The 20,759-nt window shown below is 49.3% G+C and overlaps 6 protein-coding genes across 6 annotated transcripts; 2 read left to right on the top strand and 4 right to left on the bottom strand.

Annotated features, from left to right (window-relative positions):
* Window positions 1–1,001: 1,001 nt before the first annotated feature.
* On the bottom strand, window positions 1,002–2,980 carry T310_9759 (CAIB/BAIF family enzyme; the record flags this gene model as incomplete). Its single annotated transcript, XM_013467799.1, has 4 exons — window positions 1,002–1,034; window positions 1,140–1,667; window positions 1,728–2,527; window positions 2,593–2,980. The coding sequence occupies 4 exons, from the start codon at window positions 2,978–2,980 to the stop codon at window positions 1,002–1,004; spliced, it is 1,749 nt and encodes a 582-aa protein (XP_013323253.1).
* Window positions 2,981–6,527: 3,547 nt separating this feature from the next.
* T310_9758 (uncharacterized protein) lies at window positions 6,528–7,712 on the top strand (the record flags this gene model as incomplete). Its single annotated transcript, XM_013467798.1, has 1 exon — window positions 6,528–7,712. The coding sequence occupies one exon, from the start codon at window positions 6,528–6,530 to the stop codon at window positions 7,710–7,712; it is 1,185 nt and encodes a 394-aa protein (XP_013323252.1).
* A 1,747-nt stretch (window positions 7,713–9,459) lies between these two features.
* On the bottom strand, window positions 9,460–10,215 carry T310_9757 (uncharacterized protein; the record flags this gene model as incomplete). Its single annotated transcript, XM_013467797.1, has 1 exon — window positions 9,460–10,215. One exon carries the CDS (start codon window positions 10,213–10,215, stop codon window positions 9,460–9,462), a length of 756 nt encoding a protein of 251 aa, XP_013323251.1.
* Window positions 10,216–10,727: 512 nt separating this feature from the next.
* On the bottom strand, window positions 10,728–12,253 carry T310_9756 (Mitochondrial ADP,ATP carrier protein (Ant); the record flags this gene model as incomplete). The annotated part of the gene is made up of 5 exons (XM_013467796.1): window positions 10,728–11,291; window positions 11,348–11,593; window positions 11,633–11,795; window positions 11,979–12,154; window positions 12,203–12,253. The coding sequence occupies 5 exons, from the start codon at window positions 12,251–12,253 to the stop codon at window positions 10,728–10,730; spliced, it is 1,200 nt and encodes a 399-aa protein (XP_013323250.1).
* Window positions 12,254–16,193: 3,940 nt separating this feature from the next.
* T310_9755 (UMTA methyltransferase family protein) lies at window positions 16,194–17,653 on the top strand (the record flags this gene model as incomplete). The annotated part of the gene is made up of 7 exons (XM_013467795.1): window positions 16,194–16,238; window positions 16,303–16,340; window positions 16,586–16,630; window positions 16,865–16,948; window positions 17,002–17,083; window positions 17,131–17,355; window positions 17,471–17,653. 7 exons carry the CDS (start codon window positions 16,194–16,196, stop codon window positions 17,651–17,653), a joined length of 702 nt encoding a protein of 233 aa, XP_013323249.1.
* A 923-nt stretch (window positions 17,654–18,576) lies between these two features.
* T310_9754 (Ribosome biogenesis protein Kri1) lies at window positions 18,577–20,601 on the bottom strand (the record flags this gene model as incomplete). The annotated part of the gene is made up of 1 exon (XM_013467794.1): window positions 18,577–20,601. The coding sequence occupies one exon, from the start codon at window positions 20,599–20,601 to the stop codon at window positions 18,577–18,579; it is 2,025 nt and encodes a 674-aa protein (XP_013323248.1).
* Window positions 20,602–20,759: the final 158 nt, after the last annotated feature.

Here is a 20,759-nt window from a genome sequence, read left to right as displayed (position 1 = left end):
TGTTGGCGCTTTGTTTTTTCTTTGGTCCGGTCTGGAATGTTATAAATACTCCCTCCGTACTCCGTACATGTATGTTATACAGTCATAGATATATCTAGATAGATACCCTGTAAACTAAATCAAAAAGTAAAACAGAAATAAAAAACAAATCCCAACGAGAACAAACAGACAATATACACATACACACACACACACAAGGTAAATAAGTGATGAATAATATACATACCATCAAACCCCCTCGCAACCCTCTCAGCACTACCCATAACGAGCGTCGCATCAGTCGTAAAGTACTCCCTCGCATATTTCTCGTGCGCGGAGGGGTCGTCGCTCGTTGCGTAGAAGGAGGATAGGAAGGAGGATAATTGTTTGGCTTGTTGGGGGGAGATGCTGTTGTTGACGATGTAGGTTATTTTGTAGGAGGACATCTTTCTTCGTTGAAATGATAAATTGATTTGATGGAAGTAGGTAGGTAAGTAGATAGTATCTCTGAATGATATGATATACAGTACAAGAACAGACGATAAATAAATAAATAAAAACAAACGAATTGATCGATTAATCAGATGAGATAAATAAATAAATAATCCGTGCAATTAATTACCTAGGTAGTGAGTGTATTCAGGTGGGGTTGTAAGTAAGATCGATACTAATATCGATGCTATCGATCAATCAATCGATAGATAGATAAATGGATGATAGATGGATGGATAAATGATTTTAATTAATTAACAATGAGGATAAATAGAACTAATACCTACCTACTTCTGGTACAGTACTACTGTATGTACTGTGCAGTACAGTCGCAGGCAGATCCGATCCGATAGATGATGGATTTCGGGTTTGGTGTCGGTTAACTACCTACCTAGGTAGGTAGTTGATCGGATAAGGTACTGTACATACAGACATACATCATCCATTACATAGGCACACATATGTACATGCTACAGGGCTAATTATAGTGTTAATTTTGGTTCTATGTGTCTCTTGCTATATAGGCATGTTCATGTAGTACTGTACTGTAGGTTCTTTCTTAACTAGGGTTTGTATACAGTCTGCTCTAGATTGTATGTATAACGACTCTAGTGGCTATGGCTATGGCTATGTCCATTCACCCCATTCAACCCGTTGCTACTGCCAACCCTGCGATCCTCCTCCTCCTCCAAGAAATCCTCCCAGCTGGGTCGATCGCTCCCGTTCGGCCGACTCGCTCGCACAAAGACGTTGTCCACGCCCTCAATCTCCGCCACCGGTCGAACCACCTCTATCTCCGCATTGTACGCCCGCGAAACCCACTTCTCCGTGTACGGGTTCGGCCCCGCTGGCGCAAACACCTCCGGAAACCGCTCCCTCATGATGTTCAGCGTCGTCGCCGAGATCCGGTCCACGCTGTCGTGGTGCCGCAGCTCAAAAAACTCCGCCGGCTGCGCCGCTCGCAGCTTCTCCTGGATCTCCCGCGGATACATGCCCACGGCGAACAGCAGCAGGTCGTAATGCATCAGCGACGCCTTGCCGTGGTACGATCCCCCCGTCTTTGCGCGATGGTACAACCCCGTCAGCGCGGCGATCGCCCCCATGCATCCCGTCCCGTAGTCGGATATCGGGAATGGGGGTACCACCGGCGTCGAGAGGTTCATGAATTGCCCCTGCGCCCAGGCCACTCCGGTGACCTATCATTCCCATGTTAGCAACCAACCAGCAAAAAAAAAAAGCTAGGATAGGATCCCTACACAATCCGCAATCTGCTGCCACCCTGGACGTCCGGCCCATTCACCCTCGTATCCAAAGCAATTCTCGTTGACATACACTATGCCCTTCCCCCGCTTCTCTGCCAGCTCCGCCAGCTTCTCGGGCCCGTAGCCCAGTCTGGCGAGCGCGCCAGGCCGATAACCGTCCACAAACACATCCACATCCGCAAGGAGCTCTTCAAACTGCCGCCGGCCGTCCGGTGTCTTCAGGTCCAGATCCGCCGCATGCTTGCCCATGTTTCCATCAACTTGAAAGAAAGGCACGTCGCTGAGGTTCGGGCTCGTGATCTTGAGCACGTCGGCGCCATACTCAGCCAGCACGCGGGTGATGGTCGGCCCGGCGATGATGCGACACAGCTCGAGCACCTTGATTCCCTCCAGGATCCGACGCCCGCCGCTGCGTGCAGCCGGGAAGGGCGTGGGCGGTAGATCTCCCTTTAGACGGGTGACTTTCCACGGCGGTTCCTGCACGTTGATTTTGCCATGTGGAGTCTTGATAAAGTCCTCGTATTTATACGCCGTCACACCCGCCTGCCTTCTTTCGGCATTCATCTTCTCCAGCTCTGCGGCTGTGAACTTCTGCACCTGGCTTTCAATCACCCGGATGATTTCCCGGTAGTCCGTCAGGTCGGGCCGGTACGCTTCCAGTCCGATCATGTTGAGAGTCGTGGTGGCTTCCAACGAGCCGTGGATGTGGAAGAATTCGCCTTCGTTTTTGGTCCGGTAGAGGTTGGCCGACATTCGCCGGTAGCCGTTGGACTGCGCCTGGAGGAGATCCGTATCTAGAGACGTAATCGGGCTTAATATAATATAATATAAATATAATATAGATTCTTTGATGACACACCTTTCAGCTTGGCGCGTACCCCCGGGTCCAACTTCCCCAGCCCATCCACCTTGGCCAGGTACGCCTGGCATCCAAAGCAGGTCGCCCTCTCCAGGCTGACCCGGATGCTTCGCTTGTGCGTGCTCGGGCCATAGCGGAGATCTGCAATGGCAGCAGCCACCAGCGCCTCGACGCCTTTCAGCGCGGCGAGCGTTTCCGTCTCCTTGAACGGGATGGGGAAGTAGATCTGGTCGGTGGTCGAGTAGAACGAAACCGCGTCTTTGTTGGCCACCGCTTCGGACGGCAGGTTCAGTGCCTGCGACTGCTTGCAGAGGAAGTTCAGGATACGGCCTGCTTCGCGCACGGGGGAATACTCCCCGTCGCCGTCAACGTCGACTGCTGAGACCATCTTGTTGTGTCACGTGGTAATAGTAACCAGGGTCTGCAACTCTGCACGATGACATGGAGGGGAGGAAGGAAACGTAAGGTAGGTACCTGGCAGAGAGAGAGGTACCTCTTAGTTTACCATCCAGACAAAGATGGTTGGTGCAGGAGATCGGTTAGGTAGGCAGACAAACTGCCGTCCGAATAATGCAATTAATCAATCAGTGGTCGATCAAATCTGACGTACGAGACACTTATACTACTGGTGGACGGACGTCATGCCCTCAACCGATAGTCAATGAATGGATCAGATCCATTAGATTGGATATGCCCCGATCCGGCAACGGCACCGGTAGATAAATCCATCACATCTGATCTCATCTTCCCAGCTTCTTGGACACACAGTCAATCAGAATGTAATTACTCGTTCCGCGCGCTGATGAGAGGCTAGCTGACAAGAGATAGACATGCAGCAAGGCCGCGGAATTGCTCCCAGGCCGGAATCACACCGGATAAAGACCCGAGCGACGCAGTTCCTAGGCTGTATCTGCAGGGGAGGAGTAGACAGGACCATGGATCGGATATGGGTTGCTGATGTGGGGTTCCAGAGGAGTAGGTACATGTCCCCAATCAACAGGATAGGTTAACTCGCAGGTTCGCGGTCCGATGCGTAACGGACCGAACACCTTGATTGCGTGCTTCCTCGGTTGGAGATGTAATCCATTCGTACGGAGTACAGAGTACAAAGGGAGGATTTATTGGACAGACGCATTTATCAATCAGACCTCCCACTTGTATGGAGTAAATAATTATACTCGATTGAGATCTTGATTCTTGTCATGGACATGGTCATGATTTCACGTGACACCACGTGATAATAGTCACGTGTCTTATAGATGACCGATTCAACGACACATATTCATGAATATGGTATGTTGATCACTTACTGCTCGTTACTGCTGGGACATGATCTCAGCTTGATGGCTCATTTACTTGAAAAAAAAAAGACTCCATATCTTTTTATCGAGGTGACCATGGAAGCGTGTAAGAGACACAACACACACAGACTGCGAGAACAAAGTGGACGTGATAAATCCGTCAAACGAATGGGTTTCAACTAGAAATTACGGATTACTTGGAAAGTTGAATCGAATTATGGTTCTGCTAAATGCTCAAGTCGACGACAACCACCTACCTATCAAACTTGCATGTGACAACCTTATTAGCAGGTCCGGCTCTATGTGCTGTACCTACTCTGTACGTAGGTAAGTTAGGTCATAACCCTAGTTCATCTTTGTGTGCGAAATATTATTATTGCCCACATGAGGGTTGGTTCATCATGTTCATTGCTATTGCGCTGCATGGAGTCCCCCTGATCAAATGCTGGAGGCGAATTGATCCTGAATTGGCTTGCTACAAGTCAATTGCATAGTAATTAACAAGTACATGCATACATGTAGTGTGAAGTACTGTAGAAGTCGCAACTAGAAGACTTTCACAGTCGAGTAAGTACTCGACAAATGACGTCAGACATCGGAAATTGAAGCTGTCTGCAATTGAGATTATTATTGTACGGAGTACTCCGTAATGAATGGCCCGTAATTAACGTGTATCAGACCCACCCTCGGATTCCATCCTCCCGGCAGTTACTATTAATTAGAGCTGGTCTGTGATTCTGTGGAGTTCGGGAGCCAAAGTCTGGAACCACAATACAATACAGAAGGCATACAATACAATAATGCCTTGCGCTAGAGGAACCGTCGCGAGGCTATCTGAAGATAGATTATATCGTGCAGTTTCAGCAGACTGCAGACGGATTATCACTGTTTTCATCGTCAATGGTAGAACGGAATGGTATAAGACAGTCTCAGTTAGTAGGTCGAAGACGAGATCTCGATCTTGGCCTGTTTGAATAAGAAACAATTGCTGATCGACAGCGGGATCCTCACGAAGATTCCGTCCTGTGGAAAGCGGTGCATTATTTCTATCCAGACAGTGGAAATCCTACCAGCCGTGGAATCTGACGTCACCTCAATCCACAGAAAGCCACAGCCAACATTGTCGCATAGAACAAGCCTCAGGAATCAATATCTGGTCTTGAAATTATGTAATCTGGTCTTTGTCTCAGATAAAGCTGCTTGGACAAAGAACCAGGTACCAATATTGTAAGACGGAATCCACACACTATAAATAGACTATGCAAGGATTCGCAGTGATCCATACTGAGTCAGACAGTACCTGTTGGTTAGTATCAGTATATACGGAGTAGGAGGGGCATGCTGGTCTCGCGTTCTTGTCAGGAAGAACCCCACGCAGCAGCACTCGACTATGCTGGAAATAGACTCAGCCTATAACTCGGTCTATTATTTGGAACCACGAGCTGGCTCTACACAGACACCATTCCTTCGAACCCGTGTCGCAGCTGATCTGATTATCTTGTGTGTGCGGGGAGGCTGTGTGAAAGCGAAGGATCCACGTGCCATAACGGACGGATGATAAGGCGCTGGAGCGATTGGCGAGACGGGCACACTGGTGACTGCCATCCCAGCCTATCGCGATCCCACATGCCCAAAGACGAGTCCGGAGTGCATGCGACCTGAAAGTCCCTCAGCATGCCGACGTATGCACATGATGCTTGTGCATGGCAATCCTGACATGAATAGGGCTATGCCTGCAATTATGAACAAGAAAAGAAAAGAGAAGAAACAGATAGAAATTGATTCTTCTGCTAGGTCCATCACTATGAATTAGGCGCGTGCACTATCGTAGGGATTGACAGGCTATACGAGGACAGCGGACACCGCCAGACCAGCTCCGGTCGCTCCCGGCGCCGGCGCAGGCAGCCCCAGGGTTTGGCGCGCTATGCATTGCCCAGTGCAGCAAGGCGCTGCCAATCAAGGCCACCACGCGGTACCAACAGCCTTCTGGCTCCTTCTATGGCTGTATCGAGCACGCGGTAACAGGGCCGTAATTACCTGCCGCTGCCTGCGACCGCCGCGTAAAATTACCGGACTGCATGACCGTCCGCAGCATCCGTTGCTCCTTCCCATCCACCGCTGCCCCCACCCAATCGGGCAGGACCCTTGCCCTTGTGACAGAGGGCGTCGTCAACGCGCTACTTCTACTTCTATGCTCATCCTCCCTCCTCCCCTCCTCTCTCCATCAAATCACTCCCGATCATCTGGACTTGCTGCTACTGAGACCTGCTCGACCTGTTAGACTCTTTCTTTTTTTCTTTTTTCGACTGGACAGTCGCCTGTCGCCTGTCTGTACCTTACCCTATCTCCTGCCAGCGCGTCGCATTACATCCGCTTTTGGTAACTGACCGTCCGCTGTCAACGGCCAGTTCATCCAGCACCGTGTCAACAGATCGGCGAACTCGTGGATAGTCGCGCAGACTGACGTGAGTCGCCCTTGCCCCTTGCCATCCAGATCTGGCCTTTACGCGTCTTTCTTGCTCTTATCGCCGCACCTTCGTGGTCTTCTTCCCCTTATCTCCCCCTGGATCTGTGAGCTGGGGCTCTGACTCATATCCTGGTCTCAACAGCTCTTCCCATCACCAAGACGCGATCATGGCTCCCCAGACGGCCGCATCTACCATCGGCATGGCCCTGGCTGGCAAGACGGCTTCTGTCGACATCCCCAAGCCTCGCGACGCTGGAAATGGCAGCAGGGGCGGCTTGGCTGCTCGCCCTGGCCAGGGACATGGCCAGCTGCCAACTCCCCCCAACTCCATCTCTCCGACTCTTTCTCCACACACCTTCAAGCACAAAAATGCGGCCAACCTCCCCGACTCGCCTCCCGCTGCTCCCGTGCACGTCGACTCCGATATCGACTTGCAGGACGCCGTCGACCATGCAAAGAGCCAGGACCAGCCGCCACATGGCCCGACCACGAACACCATAGACAGTGCTGGTGCCATCACCCCCGCGCTGTTGGCCAAATACCACCTCCCCGACATTCTGCTTAACCACGGCCCCCTGGCGATCCGCCACATCATGGGCTACCTCACCACTTCGGTCCCCGGGTTTGCGAGTATCCCTCCCGCCAAAGCGCGCAGACTGGTCGTGGGTGCCCTGGAAGGCCGAGGAAATGGCGGTGAGGGTGGAGGCATCAATGGGGATGTGATCTTCGAGAAGGTTGGTTGGGGTCGCTGGGACGCACGTCGACGCGGCCAGCCCGCCCGGGATCGACAAGCCTTAAACAACTCGTCCCCACCATCCAGCGTCCCAAACTCCTACCGGCAGGGTGTTCAGATCCCTCAGAACTCGCAGTGGAGGAGCTCCAACAGTCGACCGGCCTATGGAACCAGCATGACCGGTGACTCTGCCGCCTTCTCCCACTCCGACCTCGACTACCCCGAGCACGAAGCGGACAAGATGTCTCTCGACGGAGAAGACCGCGATTACTGTTCCTCCTCCGAGGCACCTGACGATGCCGCTGTTCCCGATGACGAATGGGATGACGGGGACGTCACAGACGAAGAGGATTGGGCAAATATAGGCGCTGATGCCCTCCGAGCCAGATCTTTGAATGGCGGCGGCATTGTAAATACCAATCATCTTGCCATATATTCGAATCAGAAGCAGCAGTACCCTCAGCGGAGCGGGGGTGGTCCTGCTTCATCCACCTTGGCGAAGTCAGTGCCGGGCGGTATACCTGTTCAGCAGTCGGGCTTTTCTCTTCCGGACGGCGTTGGTGGCGATCTCGAAGAGCGTGCGGCAGTTGAGGCGCTCTTGAAACTCGGATCTATGTAACATGACCTTTTTTTTTTCGCAGTCGGATAATTTTATTCGTCGTTCATGTCACATCCTTGGGATGTGACTCGAATTCGTGCTTTACTGGTTGAGGCTGGCCCTAACCAGGCAGATACAGTCCTTTTTTTTTCTCTCTGTCTTCTTTTCTCTTTTGCCGCCGTTGGTGCTCGACTGCTCAACTACTCATTCAGAATAAAACTTTAGCATTGCACATCGTCTGTTTTTCAATTGGGACATTGGGTTTACGGACATGGGAACTGGGCTTGTTTGGGAATCGGATACCTGCCTATGAAGGCATTACGGCGTTTTCTCCTCATACTTTTTGTCATTGGTTACGGGATACTCATGGCTTTCTTGTGATGGTGACCTTGAGCCTGCGCGAAAGCAAGCGCCGAATGCTCGGTCGAAAGATGTTTTCCACATGATTGCAATGCCTCTTCATTCTGCTGGTTCTTGCAGCTATGCCGCCTTTCGTGCTTGTGGGCTGCTCTTTCTTTTCTCTTCGTCCTCGACATTGGAAGCATTCAACTTGGGGATCCATTTGTCGATGGTTATGTTTTCTGCATATCTGTTTTAATTAGTATCACATTATTCACAACGCTACCTGTACCTATTATGGTTTCAGAGAGGTGGTGAGGTCAGATCGCGTTTTGTTAACAGATGGAGAAAGGCTGCTGGGACGGGCTAAAATCGCGATTGGTCGTCTTAACTGCATTGCACTGGTCGTTGTTTCTGCCTCGTCCTGCGCCTTTCTTCAGCTACCTCGGTCGTCTTAGTTGACTGCACTGAGTAGCGTCTGTCCTCCACAGGATATTCTTGGGCTTCGATGTATCTACGATTGGCATAGGTACTGTACATCTTCAACATGATGCTCGAAGGAGCCGCCCTTGATTTTGCCAGTAGCTTTGCATCATCTGTGTTGCCGGGAATCCGTAAGTATATCCCAGGATTTGATTTCGTATGGTACAGAAAGATTCTGCCTCAGCAAACGTCAACCTTATATTCAGGCTATCACCACCTCCATTACCACCTCCAACACCTCCTCCTCCTGGGAGCGAAGCGAAATCTCTTAGGAGTCTCGATAGCATAGACGAAAAGAAGGCTGGTTCGACGCTTGTTTGCTTACTGCCAATCAATAATAATTAATCCCGGTAATAATTGCCGTCGAATCATCAGGTCAGGCGAAACGTGAAAATCGACGTGAATAGAATCAAAGTGGGCGCAGCTCTCTGCGCTCTGGACATGATCAACTTCTCTATGACCAATGACCTCTCTCGACTGACTGGTATTGCAACAGGCGCATGTGGTTAGTCATTAATGGAGCTGTGGTAAGGGAGTAGAACAGTATCCTGTAGAGCAGTAGTATATCCCATCTACATACCTAGGAATGCGAGAATAGCTGGTCTCTCTCTCTCTCTCTATTCCATCAAGGCTGAACAATACGGAGTACTAAGGGGACGCTAAATTCCAGTCTCTAGGTAATTCGACTAACTTGATTCCATGCATTTATTACGGAGTATAGGGATATTATAGGGATATAATAATTATCGTTCGTCGCGTGCAATACTCCGTACAACACAATACACAACTACCAGATACAGCACATCCAATCCCAATCCCAATCCCAGTCCCAATTCCAATACCCAATATCCAGTATTCAATATCCAATATCCACAAACCCTCACTCACGTCTTGGATGAATATCATCATAATAATAATATTGCTTCGCTGCGCTCCGCAAATTATGTCATGTCTTCGAATTCACCCGTCTCCAAACCTCCGCCTCCGCCTCCGCCAGCTTCGTCCCTGCAATTTGTAACCATGACTTGGCTGTGTCGAGAATCCCTTGTCCTTCTTCCTCTTCTTGGTATTGCGACTGCGACAAGAACGTCTGATTGTTCCTGTCTGCTGTCGGGGGCTGATATGTCGACATCATCGAAGAATTATTGTAAGCAGTGGATAAAGAGGAGGAGGAGGAGAAGGTTTGGAAGAAGGGAGAATGATGCGACGACGACGGCGATGGCGACTGCAGATTACTACTACCACCTATAGTAGTAGGATATTGTTGTTGTTCTGCTTGCGCAGTACTAACAGGTCTGGGCGCATAGTACGACGCGGGCTGAACGGGCTCACCTGCCTTGGGCGGAGGAGGTACGGTGTAGGCGCTGGATTTCGTTGTTCCTGGACAAGTTGGACGTGCGACTGGCTGCGGCGCTGGGGCCGTCGTTGTTGTTGTCGGTGTGTACGCTGATGATGGCGGCGCAGAAGCAGCAGTGCCTGTCGGGGTAGGAGCTGCTGCTGCTGCGCCCGGACGCGCGGGAGGATACGGCGAAGAGGAATCTCCTGCAGTCGTGCTCGACGCTCTTACCGATGTAGGGACTTGATCCGCGTCGTGAGAAGGCTCTTCTGTCTGAGGCGTCGCTCTTGAATCGCCACCCTTGCCATGCAAATTGGGGTTGATGGGAGCAGACGTAAATGTAGGTATACCGGTTATGGGCGGCATTTTGATTATCTTGCGCAATGTAAACCAGAAAGAATAAATGTACGATGAGGATAATTCTCAAGGCATCAGTTGAATACAGGTAACTCTCCTCGAGGCTTCAGCCTGTTGACGTCATGTCACATGACTTTACTACACGTGATATACCGGATTTGCAAATCCCGAAATCTACAGACTACGTGTTCTGACCATCATGACGACGCTCAGGTCGCTACAGCACTGACGCAGAGACCGTAGGAGTAGTTGACCCAAAACAAATGGAACATATTGATTGCAGACCGTATGGAAGGAGGAAGTACAGACGGAGGAAAAAAAGCTTGCAGGCAGTAAAGTACAACAGGTACAAAGAGAAAATCCCCACTTGCTCTATGCTTCAAGATTGCCCTGAACGCATTTTTCTATCTTTATAGGCCTCCACCCTCAGTGCTGAACCTTGAAGAAATTAGTGGAGCACTGCTTTCCGAACCCCTTGTCCCCGATCATCGACAGGTAGGACGGCGTGCTTGAGAAACCGCTTAACCAGAGCCACCCTTGAACTTCTTGCCGAAGAGGAGGAGCTGAACCTGGTCGTAGATAGACAGGACACCAGCGCCAGCAACACCACGGAGGATGTTAGCACCAGCACCCTTGAAGAAGGAGCGGAAACCCTCCTTGGCCATGATCTGGCGAGCGCAGTCGAGAGAAGAAGAGTACTTGACGGCCTCACCAGAGGTCATCATCATACGACGACGGATGGTGTCCAGAGGGTAAGAAGCAACACCAGCACCAGTAGTGACAGACCAGCCGAGCAGGAAGGAGACCAGGAAGTTGCCCTCAAGAGGACCAACCAGGACGACGGGCTTGAGCGAGTCGTACATGCCGAAGTACAGACCACGGTAGACAATGATACCCAGGACGGAGACACCGAAACCACGGTACAGACCAACGATACCGTCGGAAGCAAGGGTCTTCTTGTAGACGTCGATCAGACCGTTGAACTGACGCTCACCACCGCTCTTGGCAGACTTGGCGTCGTTGGCCAGACGGGTACGAGCGTAGTCAAGGGAGTAGACGAAGAGCAGGGAAGTGGCACCAGCAGCCTAGTAAGGATGTCAGCGAGCACGTCCTCAGGCGAAGATAGCAAGGCAGAACATACACCACCGGAGGCCAGGTTACCGGCCATCCACCACCAGTAGCCATCACGGTCCTTCTTGAAGGAGAACATCGACTTGTAGGTGTCACGGAAGGCGAAGTTCAGGGCCTGGGTGGGGAAGTAACGGATGACGTTGGCAGTGTTACCTCTCCACAGGGACATAACACCCTCGGAGGCGGCGGTCCGTCGGAAGCAGTCGATGATACCATTGTACTTGCGGTCAAGACGACCAGCACGGATCATCTCATCCTATAACGAGCAACTGGTCAGCTCTGATTCCGAACACACCAGCCTGAGATGCTGAGACTTGGAACTGGGAGGAAGGAAGAGCAAAAATTTTTCTCTTCCGATCGGTGCGATAACACGGAGCGTTGGAGCCGTTATTACCCCCAGGACCCGTCCAGCGTATATTCCATGATATTCATAGCAATGGGAGATGAGCTTCATTGGCCTACCTGGTTCTGGATAAGGAGCTTAACACGCTCAATGGGGGCGGCGGCGGTCTTCGAGACGGCGGCAGAGACACCACCCACTGTCGAAATGCTGTCAGTTTACCGATCTCCATGACAATTGACTCTTGATCGCCTTCTGGATGAAACCGATCAATTGAGTCAATAGCAAGTTTGAGACTTACTCAAGAAGTCCACCAGGAAACCCTAATGCCGCAGGAAACGTCAGCGACTGAACATGGCGACGTTGTATGTCGACAAATCCATCGAGTGTGCCATCTACAGCATCATCCAAGACCGTCGCCATGGCTTTATGATAGGCAGAAGACCGGGCTGGATCATTGTGATGATGCTTCGATGACTTCGACGATGGAAGAGCCAGGAACAGCGCAAGGAAAAAAAAACTTACCGGCATGCCGAGGAAGGACTTCTCGGCCTGGTTAACGTCGCCCTTGGCCATCTTGACAGTTGCGATGAACGCGAACTAAGAAAGACGGATGAGAGAGGAGAGTGGTTATGGGGAAGTGTCAAGGGGGGATGCAAGACACTGTAAAGGATGGAGGAGAGGAAGAAGGGAGAAGGAGGAGGAAGAGAAAAAATAGCGAGGCAGCCTCTTGTAAGCGGGAAGAAGCGAGCGCTACAGGAACGGGCGGCGCCAGCAGCAACGGAGCCCGGCAACGCAGCCAAAGGCGAAAAAAAAAAGAAAATTCACTAGCCTTGGCCCAGGCAACGGACAGCCGACATCTCCCGATCCAACCTCCCTGTGCACCCCCAAACACACCGCGTAGCCACCCTGCCCATGGGAACAGGTGGCCTTTAGGGGCGCTGCTACGGGGCTCTGAGGCCTTGCTTTCTCCATTCCGGCTTCACCGTTTTCCCGAAGTACTCCCAGTCCCTGTTCCTCCAATGCGGCCAATTATTACTACGATTAATCGAGATCTCCTTCTCGAAGACACTCTCAATTGGAGCTCTACCAGCTCTGGATCCCGTTAAAAGATCTCCAAGATTCGTGGTTACGCGCTTCTTCCTTCTCCCCGGGTTCTCCTGTTTAGCGGCTGGTCGCGGCTTTTTCCCCTTTCTATCCCCACTCTCCGAGAGCCGGACCCAGTTTTTTTTTTCTCTGTGCACTGGGCAAATGCGATGTCCTTGTTGCATACACATGATATCCAATTAATACATCCAATTTCCAATGTATCAGTTGTCTCTTTTTAACGCCACCGGATGACCGGGGAATTGCGCGCAATAACCAGCGGATGGCTAATAGCCTAATACAACTCTGGGTCGCGGCTACCGGCATCCTCTTCCATCCATCCATATCGTATCCATAAGCGCAAAGCAGAGCAAGGCGCAGAAGAGTCCTACTCTAACCGTGTGAATAGACTGTAATTAATATCAAAAAGCAAAGTCCAGAAACCAGCGTAATTTGTAGGTACTCCGAACCAAAGACTGACACGTTGGTCGGGATAAAATCCGTCCCGTTTGCGCGTTTTACGGAGTTCTCCGTACGAGATAAGCTCGAAGATTCTGCCAAAACACAGTCACGTGACTGTATGGCACTTTGGAAATGATGTTCTTGAAGACATCCCTGTCACGACTTGGGCATCCTGACATGAAAGGCCTTCCAAGTCTTCCTCTGTATGTCTTTTGACTCAAAGAGTGTTTTTCTTTCCCTTCAAGGAAGATCTGGATTAAACAAATACTCCTCCAGTAATACTGAATAGAACTTTGAGGAATACTTGCTCCCAAGTCCTCCATATCTTAGATGGGTACCTAGTCCTGTTTAGCTAGCAAAGATATCATCCAAACGAAGTTAGTCACGCCAAAGAGATCTCAAACCCAAAACCAATGGGATTATGGGACTGTTAGTGCTCCAAAAAAACGCCCTCAGCCCTGTCGGGTCCGAGGACTGAGAGGTACGCGATCCGGTCAACCTGTCCCGTTTGGGAATGGTGCCCCTGGATGCTGTGCATAAGATGCGATAACCCATGCCTGTCAGTATTGGCACTGCTTGGCACCCTCTCTGCTAGGATAATATTCATTTATGTGGCGGATCTAGCTTATCTGAGCATAATACTTAGATGAAACCAAAGTTTCAGGTATAGAGTGGAGAGGAAAACCGGGGATGAGGAGTACGGAGTAGCGAGGATTGTGATTTTTTATATTGCATCTGGTTGTTTATTTACTTACCTACTGCCTAGTATTTTATGTCGACATTGAAACTGAAGTATTTCATTGGCTTAAAGATCGTTATCAAAATAAGAATAGCAAGTAGGGAATACACAACGACCTAGAGTTTCAAGTTCATCATCATACCAATGTTTGCCGGAGTCAAGTGTCCAGTAGACCTTGAATAGCAATCAATTGACCATCTCTAAACCCGTCACTCCCTCTGGTACAGGCGAAAGAATACGGTGTATTTCGATAAGCGAAATCCTTCTGGATGAGTGATTTTTCGGCCTTAAACTCGCAAGTAAAAATATATCTTTTATGAGATGTGGAAAAAAAAACAATTCAGATGAAATGCTCCGTTGGCGCAGTTGTTTAACGCGCTGAGCTTATATTATCCTCGCCCTTAAATTCTAACCTCAAAAATCCCAGTAAGACCTAGCAGGGCTTTTTTTGTTATTTCCTTCAGCTAACCAGCAGAGACCTTGTCCAAGTCATCCCAAATCCTGGCAGACCTTGGAAAAGCTACCTCCAAAAATGCGAATAATTAAGTAGCGTCGTTGTTAGAGCCAAAATCATCATTTAAATTTTCTAAGTACGAAGGCTGTAAAAAAGTACAGTGTGTTGAGTCCTGCAGGAGTTGGTAGCAAGTTTGACAATGGGCAGGTCAGTTACCTTAGGTAGACGAAAGTGAGCCATCAGCAAGAAGCCAGTTGGAAAAAGTGCAACAGGTAAAAGCTGCAAAGAAATAGGAGAAAATTTGGGATAGAAGGAATCTTTGGGACTCGCTCAGAGACAGGACTACATGAGTCATTGAGTGCTACCCTGCTGCAGCTATTTTGGCAGCTTCACCCTAAGGCTGAGTCGTGCCAGTCCGGCGACTGTAACCATTTCCAAAAGTGGAGTTCTCTGAGGTCGGGAGGTTGGGCTAACACAGTCTTATCATAGTCCGAAGTGTGGAGTACTTCGTAGTCCGTACTCCGTACACTGTCCAACAAGGCACTGTGGAAACAGAATAGACAATTGGGTACGGACACGGAGTTACTCGTACCCATAGATCTGCGAGATGCAGCGATAGCTTTCAAGAAAAGTAATTGTGTATACTCCGTACGCCATACGGAGTACAGCGATTAAAGGTATGTATGTACAGAGAATGGGACACATGCCCAGGTACAATTTTTACGAGGGAGCAATTATGCATGTGCAGAGAGAGCAGTCTTGTCCTCTGAGCCGTAGGCCGGTCACATGCGCAATGGCAGTTGCTTTTTCAAGGATTTTGGCCAGTAATAGCTACCTGATCAGGCTTAGACCGGTTCACCTGCAGGCTGCGTCTCTCTTTCTTCATTAGGTAGGTATTGTACTGTATGTACTCCGTACATACATACTGCCTTGGTTTTCTTCTGAGAATCAAGCAAACTCCCTCTGAATTCTTTGCCCACCAGTTCCATCGATCTTCTCAAAAAAAAAAAGTGCTCATCCCTGTGGACAGAGTCTTGTCGCGTACGCCTTCTCCTACTCTGTACATGTACACATACGCGACTGCTTGCAGAGCACATGGAAATCGTCGCGCATATAAAATGATTCCATATGCCTCAGATTGCTACATTCATGACTGCCTCTTTCGAGAAAACATGCCTTTTTCTGCTTGTGTTTAATGCTCAGCGGATGCTTCCTCAATGTGAACGGTGCCAAGTCGATAACTACATGTGCTGTACTAAGGAAGATACTGCTGTCAAAATCGTGCTGTGCATATAGTAAGCACTTTTCTGCCGCATATAGCTGTTCATTCTGCGGGGTTGGGATACTTTCATTTGACAAACTAATCAAGACTGTGCCAGAACATACAGTAGAGCCTACCTAACTGTGGAATTCTTGCATAGCGTTACTCGGAAACGTTACCACAAGCGATGCGACTAGTGACAGACTACGGAGTACAGGAAGTCTGTCTGACAGCGATCCGCCTCGGACGCTAGCAAGACGTTAGACGAAAGCAGATAATTAGGGCAATTCATTGGGCAAATTATACCCAGAGGGATGCATTGGCATTGGCATTGCAGACTCCGTTGATGGTGTCAGAGGAGACTAGTTGTCCTATCCTGCAGCTATCGGAACAGCGATTTCTTTTATAGAGCACCCCCCTCAATGACTTCGGCTGCTGCCTTCCTGCTCCATACTCTTGGATTTGAACCCCTCCCCCCTTCCCCCTGTCCTTCGCGGAGGCCAGTATTGAAGCCATGGCTCAAAATGCACTTGCGGGGAATAATCCCCTGGAAGTAGATGTGAGCATCTGGCCCTCTCCTGTTCTATGATGGACATTATCATACTAATACTTTTCTGGGTCAGGATGCCCTTGCTGACACTGATTCGGCTTACAATGAATCGTGAGTACATTAGAATTACCATGATGTAACTTGCTAGTCTTTCTTTGTCTGATAATCTGCCATAGTATTGGCTCGGCTAGCTACGTGTCGTCCCTCAGTTCCAGTATCAAGAACTACAAGTAATGCAATCGCTATGCCATCGAGTCCTCCAACAGCTTGCTAACAGATAACCCATGACTTGGTTGACAGATACGAGGTCAGTCTCTAGGGCTCGATGCTCAACAGGATACTGACATGTTCTTTAGAATGGGCGTCGATACCATGCGTTTCATGAAGGATCATATGTTGTGGTATATTTAGCCAGTCAAACTTTTGTTGGAGTCTAAATGACTGAGCTATTTGTTAGCCAAATGACCAGGAGGAACAAGATCGAATGGAGCTTCTGGATCATATCTATGGTCTTCTCCTAGGAGGGCGACTTCAGCTTGCACCAATCAAGAATCCTCAACGTGTATTGGATCTTGGTACTGGCACAGGGATCTGGGCCATTTATTTTGCTGAGAAAGAGCAACCCCATCTTACAGGTTTGCTGCTAGAGCTAAGACCTATAGTAAACATCCTTCCGCTCAAGTTATTGGCACTGACTTGAGCCCTATACAATCTCCATGGTGACTACTTCTGCTACTGATGAAAGCATTTTTTTATTGCTGATGCAAATTAGGGTACCTCCAAATTGCGTATTTGAAATCGACGACTTTCACACAGATTGGGTGTATAAGAACAAATTTGACTTCATCATGGCCGTGAGCTGGAGGGGTGTTCTAGTGATGAAGATCGGCTCTTCCGCCAGGCATTCGAACATCTGAAATCTGGAGGATATTTTGAATTTGATGGTGCCTATGCACACTTTTTATCTGATGATGATACTCACAAAAAGGCCGAGAATTGTCAGTCGTGGCTAGAAAAACTGCGTGATGCAAGTGCGAAATTTGGCAAGAGTATTGAGAATGTACGCTACTGGAAAGAAAAGATGGAAAAGGCAGGGTTTGTTGATGTGAAAGAGGAATCCTTCAAGGTTTGTTTGCATTAGTCCACTTGAACCCTACAACATCCCCTTTATCTTCTTCCCCTTCCTCCCTTCGTTTGCTCTTCTCTTGATCCATTCTGACTTTAAGAATTTGCTATAATAGGTCCCAATTGGTCCATGGCCAAAGGATCCGAAGTTAAAGGAGATTGGAAGATTCCAGCAAGTTCAGCAGATCCAGGGGGCAGAGGTTTACACACCGGCCCTTTTCTCCCGAGTTCTTGGCTGGAGCAAAGAGGAAATAGATGTGTTATTGGCAAAAGTACGAGATGAAATCAAGGATCGCTAGCTACACATGTACATCCTGATTTACTTCGTGTATGGGCGAAAGCCTTGAGCAAAGTCCTGTTGAGCTTGTCAATTGACACCCGGAGAACTTGCTGCAAGTTGTCGCCCAGCAATGGGCAGGATTTCTTTTTTTTTTCTTTGCCGTCCCTCATTGGCCCTGCATTTTTGTTACCCTCGCATCCGTTGACAACAGACGAGCCGCTCAGCTTCAATTCAGTCAGATGACTGCAATCTTGACAGAATGAGTTCTTTCTTGTATTTTTCATAAGGCTGGAAGCAATATGTAGTTGCGTCTGACTCCCAGTTCCAACAGGCTCAGATGCTAAGCTAAAAAGATGACAAGCAAAGCAGCTAGTCTGACGTAGAAACAGCAACTCAAACGATGCATGAACTAGAATATCTCCTTGGCACGATAGCCAAGAATTGGCGCGAAGGGCTACTACGTAATTTCTCTGGAGAGAGAGAGTGAGATGGAAGACAAACAAGGAAAAAGAAAAAAAAAGGAATAGAGAACTAGATGCATTCATTATCTTACATGCCTTTTTTTTCGAAGGCATGTCCTAGAGCAGGCCTGTTAGTTTAAAAGAAGAAAATCAAAGTTGAATTTGGCCTTCGAGAATGCCATTTTTAGGTAATCATTAAGGATTAAATAGGGAGGACGAGAGAAAATTCCGGCTTAGAAGGTAATATAGGTAGTAGTTAATACCCAGTTCAATTTTTTTTAGTTATATGCGAGATTCTCAGGTATTAAAAAAACAAAAATGAACGCCATGAATAGCATCTCAGCCCGTCATTTTTTTAGTATCCCATGCCCTGGTTCTTACAGAGGTATACAATCAACATACAATCACTCAATACCCCGACATTGAAGGTCCCCCTCCCTGTACAATGACTAGCTCGAGTCTCCGACTAACCACCTCTACTCTAGGCTGATGATGATGTCTTCTTACGCTTCTTCGATCGCTTTCTCTTCTTCCGCGAACCTCCTTCCCGGATGTCGACCTTCATCTCATCATCCTGGTCGCCTCCCTCAGGTCCGGCAGCGGTACCATCAGCAGCGGCTTTCTGTGCCAGAAGCTGGCTGAAATCGAACTGGGGGCCTTCCTCATTGCCAAAGACGTCCTTGCGCCACTTCCGCAGACGAGCCTTCTTTCCGAGCTTCTTCCGATCACGACGTTTCTTCTCAGGGTCACGGAACGTGGCCAGCTTCTTCAGGCCGACATACTGGTTCAGCTGGGCGTCGTCGGCAAAGAGGATGTCCCGTGCGGTCAGACCGAAGCTCTGAGGAGAGGTCTCCCGGTAGCGGAAACGCGTGGAATTCTTTTTGGTCGCGCCAGGGAGAAGGGTCGGGTCAAGGTCCAGATTGCGGTCAACAGCTTCTTCAATGATGCGTCGCTCCTTGCGAGCCTCGCGCTTCCGGTCGCGTTTCTCTTGCTTCTTGGACTTGGTGCCCTCTGCTTCCTCAGCATCCTCCTCCCCCTCGTCTTCTTCAGATTGGCCCTGTTCGACTTTTTCCTCGTCCTCAAAGTCGGGCACGATGTCTTTGATGTCAATATCGTCATCCCACGTAGGCTTCTTCGGACGCTTCTTCTTCTTCTGTTTGCCATCGTCGTCGTCCCCGCTGGCCTCCTCCTCTTCTTGGGCATAATACTCTTCACCAAAGCGTTTCTGCATCTCCTTTTCAAATTTCTCATCGTCCCAGTTCTCATCGAGGAAACGGGCCCACTCCTCGTCGGTGATGTCTGAGACTTTGATCCCTGCGGCCTGCTTGATCTTCCGGACCTTCTCCTCCATTTCTTCCATCTTGAGCTTGCGCAGCCGGTTCTTCTCATTTTCTCTCTCCTGCTTCTCTTGCTCCTTCTTCAGCCGTTCCGCCTCTCGGCGCCTCTTTCTCCTGCTCTTTTCTTCCCTGCGAACTGACAATTGATTGGTCGTATCACGTGCGTGGGTGACAATTTTCTCGTTGACCTTATTGGGATCTTCGAATCGGAAATTATATGCCTCCTCAAAAGCCTCGGCTCTCGCTTCTTCCTCCTCGTCATCTGATTCAAAGGCCTGCCATTTCGAATTCTCCCTGGGTATCCACGCCCTGGAAGCCATGTAGTCTGACAGGAATTTTTCGGGATCCTTATCCGCGTTTTCAACGTCCAGTTCAATTTCGGGCTTGGAGTCATTCTCGGGGACTTCCTTCGACTTGGGAATAAGAAAACCGCCGTCGTCATCCATATCATCGTCCGAACCCTGGTTCTCCGCCGCCTCATGCATCTCTTTGACGACCGTCTTCTTTAGTTCTTCTTGTTCTTGTGCGTATGTCTTTGGCGGTGGTGCGGATTCAGATTCGTCGTTTTCATTTGTATACGCCCCGCTCAGAAGGTTCTGGCGATGATAATCCCGGAGATACATCGGCTTTTCTTTCTTTTCCCGCTTATTCTCGTCCTCCTCTTCTTCATCTTCTTTGAACTCTGAGTAGAACTTCGCATCTTTGTCGTAGACCCGCGGGTCTTTCGATCGGATGGCATTCAGCGTAGCCTGAATCTCCGCGTCAAGAGCTTCCGTAGCAAGTTCTCCTTCTTCGTCCTCCTCCTCATCTGATGATTCTTCCTCGGAATCCTCAGAACCATCCTCGTCCTCATCGTCATCATCGTCATCGTCATCATCATCGCTTTTCTTCCGCTTGCCCAGGGCAGAAATCTTTCCGTATTTAGCCTCCACTATAAAAGTTACGTTAGCACCAGCAGTATACAAGATGACCTGCTTAAAAATACATTTCTGCATTTCTTCTCTCTTCTTATTGTGTTCAAAGCGACGGGCATATTCCTCGTTGATTTTCAACGTCGGCTCTTCCGTAGAGTCGCCGTTGAGCGGAACTCCTCCGGGTCCATCTTCAGTCTCGCTTTCGGAGCTGTCCTCGAGCAGCTTTCGAGGTTTCTTGGCGGGTGGCTCCTCCATTGTCAATAAAAGAGAGAGACAAGTAGAGATCAGAGTCTCTCAATGAGGCAATGGGTTGAGTTGAAAGTAAACAGGGAATTTCACAATTCCAAAGGGAAAAAAAGTTATCAGTGGGCGGCAGAAAATTCTCGAGACTCACCGCCCACGCGCGTTGCTGT

The sequence above is a fragment of the Rasamsonia emersonii genome, assembly GCF_000968595.1.
Source record: "Rasamsonia emersonii CBS 393.64 chromosome Unknown ctg1118621762206, whole genome shotgun sequence".
In the NCBI taxonomy this organism is placed as follows: Eukaryota; Fungi; Ascomycota; class Eurotiomycetes; order Eurotiales; family Trichocomaceae; genus Rasamsonia; species Rasamsonia emersonii.
The sequence above is the reverse complement of the archived record's forward strand: the minus strand, read 5'-3'. Positions and strand labels throughout refer to the sequence as shown.